General features: G+C 45.1%; 1 protein-coding gene across 3 annotated transcripts in view; it reads right to left on the bottom strand.

Moving 5' to 3' along the window:
• Positions 1 to 16,144, bottom strand: part of gabrb1 (gamma-aminobutyric acid type A receptor subunit beta1) — a 106,962-nt gene that overhangs the window by 26,866 nt on the left and 63,952 nt on the right. For all 3 annotated transcript variants that reach the window (XM_061696800.1, XM_061696803.1, XM_061696802.1), the window contains one exon: positions 71 to 223. In XM_061696800.1, coding sequence (XP_061552784.1) covers positions 71 to 223 — 153 coding nt within the window. The remainder of the gene's footprint in view (positions 1 to 70; positions 224 to 16,144) is intronic.

Below are 16,144 nucleotides of genomic sequence, written 5' to 3'. Positions count from 1 at the left end.
GTAACATCACTGCTATGTTTGCACACTTAATGATAGAATAGAATAGAATAGACAAGAAAAACTCACTGACCTAAAGCCACTCTGGCAGCAGAGGCATCATAGTTGATCCAGAACGATACCCATGACAGGATGGTGATCAGGATGGAGGGCATGTAGGTTTGCAGGATGAAATAACCAATGTTTCGTTTCAGCTTGAAACTCAGTGAAAGTCGTGGATAAGACCCTGTGAAGTCAGGAGGACAAGGTGTTCAGATGGAGACAAAAGATTCAAATACCATTTATGCAGTATACATGGTACAATGAAAATTCTTAAACCATTACTACATTTGTTGTTATAGCAAAGCTATAATAATGTCATATTAATTGTACAGTGCTCAACATAAATGAGTATACAGTGGACCCCCGCATAGTCGTGATTCGGCACCCGAGGATTCAACTATCCATCCATCCATCCATCCATTATCTGAGCCGCTTATCCTCACAAGGGTCGCGGGAGCGCTGGAGCCTATTCCAGCTATCATCGGGCAGGAGGCAGGGTACACTCTGAACTGGTTGCCAGCCAATCGCAGGGCACATATAAACTAACAATCATTCACACTCACATTCACACCTACAGGCAATTTAGAGTCTTCAATTAACCTACCATGCATGTTTTTTGGATGTGGGAGGAAACCGGAGTGCCCGGAGAAAACCCACCCAGGCACGTGGAAAACATGCAAACTCCACACAGGCGGGGCCGGTGAACCCCGGTCCTCAGAACTGTGAGGCAGACGCTCTAATCATTGCACCGTGCTGCCAGGATTTTAATGTCTTTTTTTTTTTTTTTTTTTTTTTTTTTTAAAGGGGGCGGGAACATTCCCGAAAACGTTTATTGGCAGTTTTAATGGCATCTTATTCAATAATTTTTCCCACCACTGCTATTATAATGCGTGTTAATTAGCTGCGGATTTTTGTTATTCGTGGAATGGCCTAGTGCGTCTCCCCTGCGAATAGCGGGGAGCCTATTGTCCTCCTTCCTTCGAAGAAAATTAAGCTTTTTAGCCATTCCGCAGTGAACACAAACATTTTTGTGAATGTTTATGATTTAAATCATCTGTGGTTGAATTTTAGCGAATTATTAAATTTTTATCTAAAATGTGGCTTTGCGAGACTCATTGTTCTGTACTCAACATTGAAAGAAATTATTTGTTAAAAAAATATAAAAAATTTTATGCGTCCCCATTGACAGAAAAACATGTTTTAAATGTACGCGTAAACTAAGTTGCACCAAAAACATTTTACCTTCTGTTTTTCTACATATTGTAATTTGTAAACTGACCTCAGCAAACTCTTGCAACAAAAAGGCATGATATTAAGTAGATTCGATATATTAAAAACATTATGGCACAAAGTGGCAAGCCATCCATGTACCCTCATTAGGGTCATGGGCGTGCTGGAGCCTACCCCAGTTATCTTTGAGCGAGAGGCGGGGAACACCCTAAACTGGTCGCCAGCCAATCGCAGGGCACATATAAACAAACATCCTTTCACACTCACATTCACACCTACGGGCAATTTAGAGTCTTCAATCAAGCTACCATGCATGATTTTGGGATGTGGTAGGGAACTGCAGTACCCGGAGAAAACCCACGCAGGCACGGGGAGTACATGCAAACTCCACATAGGCGGGACTGGGATTTGAACCCTCGTCCTCAGAACTGTGAGGCAGACGTTCTCCCCGCCAAGGTAGACAAACATGAACTGGCGAGACTCAACTTCACATGCAGACGTTAAACAAATCAACAGCCATAATCCACAGGAGCAAGACACAGACCTTTGCTTTGCCATGCCAACGCTAAGTGAATTCCAAGATGGCGCCTACCAGTGTGGTCGCCTCGGTAACGCGCTCTCTAGTATTGTCTATAATACTTTAGACCACTGCTACACTACGGTAAAAAACGCATACCGTGCTATACCTCGTGCAGCCCTGGGCTCGTCTGATCGCTGCTTAATTCACTTAATACCGACGTACAAGCAAGAATTTAAATGTGCGAAGCCTACAGTGAAAACAGTCAAAAAGTGGACCAATGAAGCAAAGATGGAACTTCAAAGCTGTTTAGACTGCACAGACTGGAGTGTCTTTGAAAATTCAGCTGGCAGCCTGGATGAATATACGGACAATGTCACATCCTATATCAGTTTTTGTGAAGAGGTTTGTGTACCAACAAAATCATTTCGGACATTCAACAACAACAAGCCCTGGTTCACTGCTAAACTTAAGCAGCTTCGCCAAGCTAAGGAAGATGCATATCAGAGCGGGGACAGGGCCCTGTATAATCGAGCTAGAAACCAGCTTACTAAAGAAATTAACATTGCAAAGAGGATCTATGCAGCAAAGTTGGAAAACAGTTTAGCACGAACGACTCAAAATCAGTCTGGCATGCATTCCAATCGCTGACTAATTACAAGCGACGATCCCCCCAAGCTGAGAACAATAGCACACTAGCCAACGACTTGAATACCTTCTATTGCAGATTTGAAAAGGACAGTTTCACTCCACACACCCACCCGGCCGCACCCGCGACCAGAACCACACCTCTGACTTCTGCGTTAACCATCCATGAACAGGATGTGAGACGCATCTTCAAACAACAGAAGATTAACAAAGCGACAGGACCGGACCATGTGTCCCCATCCTGCCTCAAAGTCTGCGCGGACCACCTCGCTCCAGTCTTCACTCAGATCTTTAACAGATCTTTGGAAATGTGCGAAGTTCCATCCTGTTTCAAACGCTCCACCATCATTCCAGTCCCCAAGAAACCTGCAATCTCTGGTCTGAATGACTACAGGCCTGTCGCTCTGACATCTGTGGTCATGAAGTCCTTTGAACGTCTCGTGCTGGACCACCTCAAGAGTGTCACAGGTCCCCTGCTGGACCCCCTGCAGTTTGCCTACCAAGCGAACAGGTCTGCGGATGATGCAGTCAACATGGGACTGCACTTCATCCTAGAACACCTCGACAGTGCAGGGACCTACGCGAGGATCCTGTTCGTGGACTTCAGCTCAGCGTTCAACACCATCATCCCTGAACTCCTTTCAACCAAGCTTCTCCAGCTCAGCGTCTCACCTGCCATCTGCCAGTGGATTTACAGCTTTCTGACGGGCAGGACACAGCAGGTCAGGCTGGGGGAGGCCACCTCATCCACACGCAGCATCAGCACTGGGGCGCCCCAAGGTTGTGTCCTCTCTCCGCTGCTCTTCTCTCTCTACACGAACGACTGCACCTCAGCGAACCCGACTGTCAAGCTCCTGAAGTTTGCAGATGACACCACTGTCATCGGCCTCATCAAGGACGGTGACGAGTCTGCATATCGACAGGAAGCGGAGCGGCTGGAGCTGTGGTGCGGCCGACACAACCTGGAGCTGAACACGCTCAAGACTGTAGAGATGATCGTGGACTTCAGGAGGCATCCTTCGCCACAGCTGCCCCTCACGTTGTCCAGCTGCCTTGTGTCAACCGTCGAGACCTTCAAGTTCCTGGGAATTACAATCTCTCAGGACCTGAAGTGGGCGAACAACATCAACTCCGTCCTCAAAAAGGCCCAGCAGAGGATGTACTTCCTGCGGCTTCTGAGAAAGCACGGCCTGCCATCGGAGCTGCTGAGACAGTTCTACACAGCGGTCATCGAATCAGTCCTGTGTTCTTCCATCACAGTCTGGTTTGGTGCTGCTACAAAAAAGGACAAACTCCGACTGCAACGGACAATCAAAACTGCTGAAAGGATTGTCGGTACCCCCCTACCCACCATTGAGGACTTGCACGCTGCCAGAACTAAGACAAGGGCGTGCAAAATCCTCTCGGACCGTCTGCACCCCGGTCACCGGCTCTTCCAGCTCCTTCCCTCAGGTAGGCGCTACCGATCAACGCAAACTAGAACTAGTAGACATTCCAACAGCTTCTTCCCTCTTGCGATCAACTTCTTAAACACCTAACCTATAATTCCATTACAACAAGCTGGAAATTTTTTGACTTGAGTTCGTTGCCACATTTCTGTGGGGCCAATTATGTATTACTCGTCCACTCACTGTAGTTGTCTCGTCATGCTGCACTATTTGCATATACTGGCCACTCATGCCAGAGTAGCATCTGCTCCATTTGCACACTGATTGAGGAGTATCTGTAACATTTGCACAACCAACATTGTCCCAGATGATCGCACTACTCGCCACTTTAAACCGCATACACTCCTTGAAGTCTCACCGCCCTTTGCACAATGGTCATTGCACCGGACTATTGCAATATTAGTCGTTCGAACTGCTCTAAGTGCTAGAGGACTCTGCATCTTTTTGCACAATTGTTTTTTGTCAATGTCTTGATGTCCCCAAAGTGTTCTGTAAATTGACTGTCTGTTGTACTAGAGCGGCTCCAACTACCGGAGACAAATTCCTTGTGTGTTTTGGACATACTTGGCAAATAAAGATGATTCTGATTCTGATTCTGATTCTGATTCTGATTACGGCCACATGGAGCTTCAAAGCGGAGACCCAAGGATGCCGAGTTCGCCCCCGGATGCTAAGTTTCCCCCAGTCGGAGGATTTCACCAACAAAGGCGCCTCCACCCTGTTGAGCACTGCCACTTGGGAGTTTGAACAGGCAACAGCGACACCCATGGGCGACGGAATGACACTACAGACATAGATTCATAAAACATAGTCTGCGGCGTACCGGACTGGGAGTTAATATTTTAAGAACTTTACATGAACGCCACTAGTGACTGTATTGCTGCAAACTTGAATGTCTGTCAAATCTGTTGTTAACTAAACCAGATGAAATGTTTCACCCCACACCCAAAATGTCACATGGAAAATAGTAATTTTCTCCATACCACACAACATTTGAAACATTCATTACCGGTATTAAAGGATGAGCGTGGAACAATGCAAGGTGAGGAAATGGTCTCGTTATCTTAAATCCAATAATTAATATTTTATTCCACTGGTTTTAAATCACAAAATAATCCTAAAATGGAAAAATAACTCCAAAAGCCGGTCCAGCCCCCTCTGTGGTCAGGAAAGTGGTAGAAAGGGAGGAGGGGGTAGATCACCCCCTTTTTGTCTCGCTGTGGTCAGGCGCTTTTTGGTCTCACCCGAAGCCTTTTGTCTCCCCCGACCAACTTGCCGACGACCGGGCCAGGCGGGACGCCACCTCACTTGGGGTGACAAAGACACCTTGGACGGTCCACGGCTACAGAGCATCCTGCAAGCGCTCCGAGCTAAATTTGGGCGCCCGAGCTCACTCCGAGGGAATGGAAGCAGACGCAACGCACCCGCTCAGAACATCTTGCGAACAGAGACACCCGAAAGACATCCTGCTTGGGAACTTCTTGGTCCTCTTTTTTTCATCCCTTCCGTCAAATCCACCTGTTCCCGGTGCGGACTGGGCCGGCCGAACACTCGGGAGCCAGACCCGCCTGCCTCAAATGTGTTCCGGACACCTAAATCCAACATTGCGGTCTACTAAAAGTACAGATTAGTGCACATTTGGGTTTAAATTAACGAGAACATGAATCCTCAGCTATATGTACCTTGTTTTTTTTGTGTTTCTCTGTCCTTACCCTGTAGATTCCCCCATGTTAGATCATTAAATTTTCTATCAATTTCACCACTTACATCGTGTGTGTGTGTGTTTGGGTTCGGGACAAAAACCTCTGGAAGTCTAGGACTCATCAAAGTTTCTAAAGTGTAGCCACCTTCCGAATAAGAGACTGATAAACAGGTTTCTCGTCGCTTCGCCTAAATTTTATTCACATAAAAAGCGATGTGGTGCCCCTCATATATATCAAATAGGTTGATTTATAACACTGTAATTTAAAATTACGATAAACCGGAAGTGACGCAGGTGCCGCTTCCAGCTCATTCTTTCTTCCAAAATTAATTCAATTCGTAAGTCAACCCATATCTGCTACAGCTGGTTCCAGCCAAACACAGTCTCGAGAATTAGTCAATGTAAATTAATTCCACCTAATTAGTGACTACATCTAAAACTAAATAACTCAGATATTTGGTATATTTAAATGACTTGTTTTCAGATACCTGGTAAATATTAATGAGCTTTCTCTCTAAAATTGATTTGCCTTAACTCAGAATTTCTTATATTATTACAGGGATCTCGTATAATGTGCTTCCCGTGTCTGAGACGCACAAAAATGAGCAGGGATGCATGCATAAACTAAAATTAATCTGTGTCTGAGGACAAAGTGGATTAAATATGGAATAAAATATTCCACCATGGTGCTGGAAATCTGGTGTATGAATTTAAAAAAAAATTTTTTTTTGACAAGTTGGCTCTCAAGTGGAACTAATTTGGTTGCATATGCGCCCTAACTTATGAATGGTGCTGCTGAAAAAAATAAATTAATAAAAAAGAGAGCAGTTCCCCCTGTACACCCAGCAATTTAAGGAAAAAAATGTATCTTGAAAGCAGACACATAAAACCTATCTGGGGCCTCATGTACAAAAGGTGCGTAAGCACAAAAACGTGGCATATGTTCTTTTTCATGGTAAAGTTCAGATGTATCAAGAGTGAAATGACCGTGGAAATGTGCGGTCCCTCACGCCAACTCCATGGCTGGCGTACGCACGTTTTTAACAGCTGTTGGTGCTTTGGCGACACTTAGAGGTGATGCTGGGAAACTGACTCGTGAGACAAATGAACAATTCATGCTTGGCAACATTTGATTTAAAAAATGTAAAAGAGGCAAGGACTCAGAATTCACCTGTTAACTAGTGTCTTTAATGAATCACTGATATTTGTGAGGACACATTATTAATTGATCAAGGTGATCATTTATGCCATTTATTGACCTCACAATCTCTTCTTCTGACTCCAGCACATTTACTGAAAAAAGAGTCCTTTTAATTTACTTAATTTGAACATGTACATTGGTTGCACATGATTAAAATATATTAAAATATTTTTTTTTTCGGAGAAGAGGGGTAAATTATGTCATTTTAATCCATTTTAATAATGTAGTACCAATGAACATGTTCAAATTAATTACATTCAAAGGACTCTTTATCAGTGTGCACGGGTGAGGACACGGCCAGTCGGTCGGGCAGCAGCGGGTTGTTGGAGCATAATTGCATTGGAGACGCTGGGGATGCCGGAGGAGATGCCAGGAACGGTGGAGGAATCCTCCACGTCTGTGACACCAGAGACACTGGGGACGGTGGACGACTCCCCCGAACATGTAGCGCATTGCTGCGACTGCGTGTCCTCTCCTGTGTATTAAAATAATAAATTGAGTAATCAAACAAGAGTCAACGTTTTTGATATCCGCTTTAATATTGTGACATGCTTCTATTTGAATTCAAAAGATAAAAATAAATGGTATTTACCTTATAGGGTAATCACCCCTGAGAGAGCAGTGTCACCCATGATTGCAGCGACCCTCTTCTCAAACGGGGTGAGGCCCTCTGTGCCGGTTCCTCCGCCTGTTTTGACCACACTTTGGCGGTCGGCAGCTGTCCTCCGCTTCACATCCACCTTAATGTTTGACCACTTATTTTTTAGTTCAGCGTTTGTGCACTGTTCTGACCCCACAGCATTGACAGCCGCACACACGCTGTCCCATTCACTCTTCTTTCGCTTGTTAACGTCAGAGGACAGTGTGCCAAAGAGGATTTTTTTTTGCACACCACTTCATTCAGGAGCGTCTCAACTTCACATTCAGATTTTTTTTTCTTCATTACCTTGCTCATCATCTTTTTCTTCTGATCATGCAGAGATTGGGATCGCAGATGCCGGGTTCATTTAAATATGATGTGCATATATGTAAATGTGGGCGTGGACAGGGAGGGGTCGGCTACCCCAAAATGTGCACTCAATTCTACATTGATTGGGATGTACAAAGGAAATGTGCTTGGATTCATGCGTATGCACAGATTCATACATCTGGATATTTTTGTGCTTACGACGTTTTCTGGATTTGAGCGTACGCCATGTTTCAGTAAGAAATCCACACAAGTCTTTAATCAGAGATAGTGAAAGACAGGACGGGACGGGACCCTCCCTCTGACTGGCCGAATGCGTGCCTATCTACGTGCGCGTGTGTGCAGGCTTTTCAAATGCAGGCACTAGTGTAGTAAGCGTCCTCACAGCTAAGTTTTCTGACGGCGAGCCGGTAGCTGCATATTGTAGAAAGTTGAGCGGCATAAATGGAATTAGTTCCAAAGCCTAACGCCACTGTGATGATGTGGTAACATTTTGTATTCAAGCTAGATGAACGCGGCCATCCCGCTAACACCAACAAACTGTTATGTCCAATTTGTATGACGTCACAAAGACAACACAACTTAAAACCTCAAAGTGACGGAATCCACACAACCTTCCACCTGGGAACAAAAAACACGGTTTTACAATTCCCGTTTCCCGTCAGCTTGTAATTATGGAACTCTTCGCCCAAACAATGCAAATACAAACGTGACAACGTATATGGTGCACGTATGCTCACATTACATCCAGTATAGCGTACTCACCATTGTAAGAGATGTAGCCATGGAACATATTGACAAAGCAGCGTTTAAAGGAAGGCTGCAAGACTTTTGAAATGTTGTGCAACTCTTGACTCAAAACAGGTTGCTTAGATCTACTTGTGCTTTATTAAGGTTGCTATATTTTGCACTTTTTCATAATGAAAACGAACTAAATTATTATGCTCAAATATCACTAAATCATTGGCATTCAAAACTTCAATACTATTGTTTGTCGTGACAGTTTTTCGTAAAAATATATCGTCCTAAAAAATTTTAATAAAAAAAACTAAACATGTATATTAAGACAGCGCAATGGATAACACAAAAATATTGCACGGTGTAAAAAATAGAGTAAAAACTAATAAAAACCTGCAATAAAGCGGGACAGCAAAGCAAGAACTGTGATATAATGGAGGATTACTGTATCTGTATTTTGTGATGATAAGTTCCAGGGACTCATTGTTCCAGGGCTGGGACTTATTGTTTCCAAACATGCACATCCTGGGACTAACATAGTTTCAAGTGTAAAATGATCTATGTTATTAGCAAATCCAAAATATTTCATTTAATGATTTTGTGTTTAGTCGTTTTGTTTAAATTTACTCAATTAAATCAGCAGTTTTTAATCAAAGGAAGTAATAAATTATGGGATACATTTTATTAATTGTCAATGTTGTTGTCTTAATTTTAGTACTGCTAAGAGTAGACAGTGCAATGTGGGTTTTAACCAAATAAATCTTTGATCCTTAGACCGAGACCACTTGACTTGCCAAAGGATTTATAGATCTTCATAATGCTAATACAACTGTCACCTTAATCAGGATCCAAAGTTTTAGCCCAAAAACCTCGAATGTATACTGTGAGAAGACATGATCTGGAGTCGAGACACTTCTCTGAAAAGATGAAAGCCTTGATTGAATGCCAAGCCTGGTCATGTCCATATCAAGGGTCAACTTAATAATTTATATCAGGATCGCTACAGGGATGTATGGTTTTCTGAGGGCTAGTCACAGGATCAGACCACTATATAATAAAACAAAATTTTACCATTGCAAGCTTTAAATAACTTCCTTTTTTTTTTTTTTATTTATTCACAGCTGTTCTGCCGATGCAGTTGGATTTCGCCTGTGCGTGTCCATGTATCGACCTGTAGTGGTTAATTTTCTCATCCCTGGAATGTACTATATTTTGTGGTTGCATTAATTTCATTCATTATATTTAGACATACAGGGGAAGAGGGGCAGGGCAATAGGCATCAGTGAGAGGGAGACAATACCAGGGCCATGAGCTGATCATAGAGGTGTCATGACTCGACCTTCCAGAGTCAGTACGAAACAGATTTCTTGATGGCTGGTGTCTTCAGACGAAAGGTAAATGTGCAGTATGTCATGTATTTATACAAATATTATATGACATACCTGTACATAAACATGATATACCTGTAAAAAAAAGTCTAAACATCAGATATTGTCATCTTTGGTGGCGCTGTGGTGACAAACCTCTGACAAATTAAATGGGGATGGCACAGTCAAAATAAGTTAGTCCACATGTAGCATACTATATAAAGTCTGATATATACATAGATGTATTTGTATTACAGAGAAGCAATTTCCATGTTAATCCATTTATTATTCACTTACTCTATAATGTAATGGAGTTATTACGCTCTTAGGAAAAAAACGTTTTGTTGGTTTCATTATGTAATAACAGATGCAAAATATAACTAATATGCCCAAAAAAAGGTGTCACATTATGCCCTGAGCATTTTTGTTTCATTAGCAAGGAGTTATTACAATGAGGTTCTATTAGATTATTTGATACATTATGAGCTCTGACAAGCCCTAATTAATGACATTGCTAAGACCTGTATGTGACCTGCTATTTACTCCTATTAAAAAAATTACATTTAAACAAACAATACAGGGGTCGGCCACAACATTACTGTATACATTATACAGAAATCTAAATTTAGCTTTGAGAAAATGCATTTACTGTAGGTATTGTTGTACTGTATTAGCAGCACATATAGTATAGTGACATCAGTCTATGTTTATAGCTGTTTGTCGTTAGAGGTTATGATGAGTGCCAAATGCCAACTTTAGAACATTGGGGCGAGTCTGAACATTCTTTCTCTCATTAATGTCATTAATCACAATTGGATCCATAGATAAGTAAAAATAATCATCCATCATACACGGTTTACTTGTTCAAGGTCACGTGGAAGCTGGAGCCTATCCCAATTTAACGTTTAGTCATTTTCTGTCATATTCCCAAAAATTTGTATAGCATTTATTAGTGAACAAAAGTATTTTATGTATGGCAATTGCTGGATTTGTGTTGCAATTTTTCGAAACGCTGTTTTGAATAAAAGTTCCACTAAGTACTAAATCACCGTCTAATTTTATGCTTTTCTATAAATTTTAAAACACTTTACTCCACAAACACAGTCATATTTTGACCTTTTGAACAACTAATATGTATAGAGAGATTTTTTTGCCTTGTGGGAAAACACAAATCCTATTGTAGCAACCCTGCATATTGTTATTAAGTCTGTGGTTTCCGATTGTCCAGGGGGCCATGAAGGTAACGGGACATGTGTTCGGAAAGCGAGGGAGCTGGACGTTGGAGAAAAGGACAGTCAGGCAACTATTCAAAGTGGATGCCCCTTTCGTTTGTTTTTACAATATAGTGTTTATTTCATCAAATTAATGAAACATTTTTTTTATTCAGTGTCTGCGAATGGCTCGCGACCAGTTCAGGCTGTACCCCGCCTCTCGCCCGAAGTTAGCTGGGATAGGCTCCAGCACCCCCCCAACCCTCGTAAGGATAAGCAGTACGGAAAATGGGTTGATGGATATCGTACTATATTTTAATAGTACCACAATCAGAGTTCCTTTGCAAGGGCCAAATGTTTGGAAATCTGTATTCAAGCCAGCCATCTTATCTTTGAAGTTCTACATCAAAGGACTTCCGTCAACCATTTGTATGTTTATTAGGGTTTTCATTCTCCGCCCAGACAGTAACATGTCTTGGGTTCACAACAGGCGTCCTGGTCTGCAAAGAGGATTGTTTTGAATCTTATAAGATAAGGGTACCGGGTGTGAGCGTAGCTAGAACGTGAGGCGCCAGCAGGCGGGTGCGATTCCAAATATGGTCATGAGGAACGGCCATCTTCCGGGTGCACCCAGGGAGGGGCTAATTCCACGCCCAGAGAATTAAACCTTGATAAACTGAGATCCAGGGGTTTTCGGGGGCGTTTTCGTTGTTCTGGCAATGTAAGCAGCTGGTATGACACTAAGGCTTGTTCAATAAATCTAATTAGCCCAAACGCTAAGTGTCTCGAAGTCTTCATTCATCCCATGCCCGACGGAAAGCCGCAGGTCTCCCGGGTGACCTCCGACTCGGAACCACAGGTGAAAAAATCCACCTCAATATACTCAGTGTTACGGCTGGAACGAGTCAGTGTGATTTTCAGAACAAAATTCCTACGTTCTCTAACATTTGACAGCTCTGCACCAATCAGCGATTTTACAGTTTTAATTTCTGTAATCAATCCACGATTTTCGTCGAGTGACGAGAAATAAAGGGTTCAATCTTTGTTTTGAGAGGTGCTGACTCCTCAGAAAAAGGTTTTACTTACTGTAAACTTTAAAAACATGCATCGCCTATTGTAGCGAAGGAAATTGAGGAAAGCATCGCCAAAGACCTCATTTTACGTCGCATTTGGCAATGCGATAACTTTCACTGCGGTCAAGCCAGCCTCCACTCGTAAAGTAGCAGTCAAGCCAGCCGCCCCTAATTTTGTTCATACTAGGCATTACGGTAATAGGTCGCAAACTCGTGGCGAAACCACCTACAAAATAAAAGCTTCCCAAAAATACGGACATCAGTGCTCTTCGGTTTAGGAATGCAACCAGCAAAGTTAATTTGAATCTTGAAATACATTACATACATACTTACATTAAAAAAATTACTTTATTTGATATCTTAGGGGTGGCACGGTAGCGGACTGGTTAGAGCGTCAGCCTCACAGTTCTGAGGACCCGGGTTCAATCCCCGGCCCCGTCTGTGTGGTGTTTGCATGTTCACCCCGTGTCTGCGTGGGTTTTCTCCGGGAACTCCGGTTTCCTCCCACATTCTGAAAACATGCATTAATTGGAGACTCTAAAATGCCTGTAGGTGTGACTGTGAGTGCGAATGGTTGTTTGTTTGTATGTGCCCTGCGATTGGCTGGCAACCAGTTCAGGGTGTACTCCGCCTCCTGCCCGATGACAGCTGGGATAGGCTACAGCACGCCCGCGACCCTACTGAGGAGAAGCGGCTCAGAAAATGGATGGATGGATGATATCTTAGGAAAAATAAATGGCAATGGACTGCACTTATATAGCGCTCTATCGACATCATCACAGTGCCCAAAGCGGTTTACAAAGCCTCACATTCACACACACATTCATAAACCAATGGGCGACTCCTGCCATGCAAGGAACTGCCAGGCCCACTGGGAGCAAATTAGGGTTCAGTGTCTTACCCAAGGACACTTCGACATGCGGACAGTCGTAGCAGGGAGTCGAACCTGGAACGCGTTAATGTTGATACCCAAAAAAAAATCATATTTAATGATAAAACAATCTGGGGCTTTTACAGATTGCAGATATATTATATCAAATGGTGATGGCAGTAATGTCGTAGCATCCTGTGATTATCTCCTTCATCTATGAAGGGTAAAAGGTGTTGCGATACGAACAGGATTATTTCTAATTATTTCTTCAAAGAATTAGTATTGACATAGATTTTTTTTAATGATTGTTTTAAATCAATGGCAGTGACAGTGAAATATGAATATTGCAGGGGACTTTTATTTTGAAATGCCACATCAGATTTGGCCCCTTCTTGAGCTGTCCCCTTATTATGGTGGAGGGGTTAGTGTGTCCCAATGATCCTAGGAGCTAAGTTGTCTGGGGCTTTATGCAAACAGGTCCTAGGTGAGGGACCACACAAAGCACAGCTCCGAAAAAAAACCTTTGATGACAAACAATTCAGGAAGACCATTTCCCTTGCCCGGACATGGGTCACCTCTGGAGCCATGCCTGGAAGTGGTGGCCGGGCCTGCACCCATGCTGCCCGGACGGGCAGAGCCCGAAAGGGTGACGTGGGTCCCCTTTCCCATGGGGTCACCACTTGTGGGAGGGGCCATAGGGGTCGGGTGCAGTGTGAGCTGGGCAGTGGCCGAAGGCAGGGACCTTGGCGATCCCATCCCCGGCTACAGAAGCTGGCTCTAGGGACGTGGAATGTCACCTCTCTGGCTGGGAAGGAGCCCGACCTGGTGTGCAAGGTCGAGAAGTTCTGAATAGATATAGTCGGGCTCGCCTCCACACACGGCTTGAGCTCTGGTACCAGTCCTCTCGAGAGGGGTTGGACTCTCTTCCACTCTGGAGTTGCCAACGGTGAGAGGCCCCCTGGCTGGGCGCCTGTACGTTGGGGTTCACCTCTGTGGACGAGAGGGTAGCCTGCCTCCGCCTTCGGGTGGGGGGGACAGGTCCTGATTGTTATTTGTGCATGTGCACCAAACAGCAGTTCAGAGTACCCACCCTTTTTGGAGTCCTTAGTGGGGGTGCTGGAGAGCGCTCCTGCTGGGGACTCCTTCGTTCTGCTGGGGGACGTCAATGCTCACGTGGACAATGACATTGAGACCTGGAAGGGCGTGATTGGGAGGAATGGCCCCCCAATCAGTACCCGAGCGGTGTTCTGTTATTGGACTTCTGTGCTCATCACGGATTGTCCATAACGAACACCATGATTAAATACAAGGGTGCCCAAACGTGCACTTGGCACCAGGACACCCTAGGTCGCAGTTCGATGATCGACTTTGTGGTCGTGTCACTCTGGTGAAGAGAGGGGCAGAGCTGTCAACTGATCACCACCTGGTGGTGAGTTGGCTCCGATGGTGGGGGAAGATGCCGATCCGACGTGGCAGGCCCAAACGTATTGTGAGGGTCTGCTGGGAACGTCTGGTAGAATCCCCTGTCAGGAGGAATTTCAACTCCCACCTCCGACAGAACTTTGCTCATGTTCCGGAGGAGGCGGGGTAAATCGAGTCCGAGTGGACCATGTTCCGCGCCTCCATTGCTGAGGCGACCTTAAAGTGACTGTGGCCCTAAGGTGGTCATTGCCTGTCGGCAATCCCCGAACCCGTTGGTGGACACCAACGGTGAGGGATGCCGTCAAGCTGAAGAAGGAGTCCTATCGGGCCTTTTTGGCCTGTGAGCGGAATGCAGCTTTGGTGGTTGCTGAAGCAAAAACTCTGGTATGGGAGGAATTCGGTGAGGCCATGGAGAAAGACGTCCGGACGGCTTCGAGGAAATTCTGGTCCACCATCCGCCGTCTCAGGAGGGGGAAGCAGCAAACCATCAACACTGTGGATAGGCCGCTGCTGACCTCAACTCGGGACGTTGTAAGTCGGTGGGGAGAATACTTCGATGACATCGTCAATTCCACCGACACGCCTTCCCATGAGGAAGCAGAGTCTGAGTTCTCTGAGGCGGGCTCTCCTAACTCTGGGGTTAAGGTCACCGAGGTGGTGAAAAAGCTCATCGGTGGTGGGCCCCAGGGGTGGATTAGATTCCCCCGGAGTTCCTAAAGGCTCTGGATGTTGTGTGGCTGTCCTGGTTGACACACCTCTCCAACATTGCGTGGACATCGGGGACACTGCCTCTGGATTGGCAGACTGGGGTGGTGGTCCCCCTTTTTAAGAAGGGGGACCGGAGTGTGTGTTCCAACTACAGAGGGATCACACTCCTCAGCCTCGATGGTAAGGTCTATTCGGGGGTGCTGGAGAGGAGGGTTCGTCGTGAAGTCGAATCTCAAATTCAGGAGGAGCAGTGTGGTTTTCGTCCTTGCCGTGGAAGGGTGGACCAGCTCTGTACCCTCGGGAGGGTCCTCGAGGGTGGATGGGAGTTTGTCCAACCAGTCTACATGTGTTTTGTGGACCTGGAAAAGGCGTTTTTTTTTTTCTCCCAGAGGTACACGTGACCGTGTACCTCTGGGAGTCCTGTGGGGGGTGCTTCGGGAATATGGGGGTACCGAACCCCCTGATACGGGCTGTTCGGTCCTTGTACGACCAGTGTCAGAATTTGTTCCGCATTGCCGGCAGTAAGTAGGACTCGTTTCCGGTGAGGGTTGGACTCCACCAAGGCTGCTCTTTGTCACCGATTCTGTTCATAACTTCATGGACAGAATTTCTAGGCGCAGCCGATGCGGAGAGGGGGTCCGTTTTGGTGGCCTCAGTATTGCATCTCTGCTTTTTGCAGAGCATGTGGTTCTGTTGGCTTCATCAAGCCGTGATCTCCAACTCTCACTGGAGCAGTTCGCAACCGAGTGTGAAGCTGGTGGGAGGAGAATCAGCACCTCCAAATCTGAGACCATAGTCCTCAGTCGGAAAAGGGTGGCGTGAGATCCTGGATGCAAGCGGCCGAAATGAGTTTCCTCCGCAGGGTATCCGGGCTCTCCCTTAGACATTGGGTGAGAAGTTTGGTCATCCGGGAGGAGCTCAAAGTAGAGACCGATGCTCCTCTGCATTGAGAGGAGCAAGATGAGGTGGCTGGGGCATCTGATTCGGATGCCTCCCGTACGC

The sequence above is a fragment of the Phycodurus eques genome, chromosome 14 (assembly GCF_024500275.1).
Source record: "Phycodurus eques isolate BA_2022a chromosome 14, UOR_Pequ_1.1, whole genome shotgun sequence".
NCBI classification, from domain to species: Eukaryota; Metazoa; Chordata; class Actinopteri; order Syngnathiformes; family Syngnathidae; genus Phycodurus; species Phycodurus eques.
The sequence above is the reverse complement of the archived record's forward strand: the minus strand, read 5'-3'. Positions and strand labels throughout refer to the sequence as shown.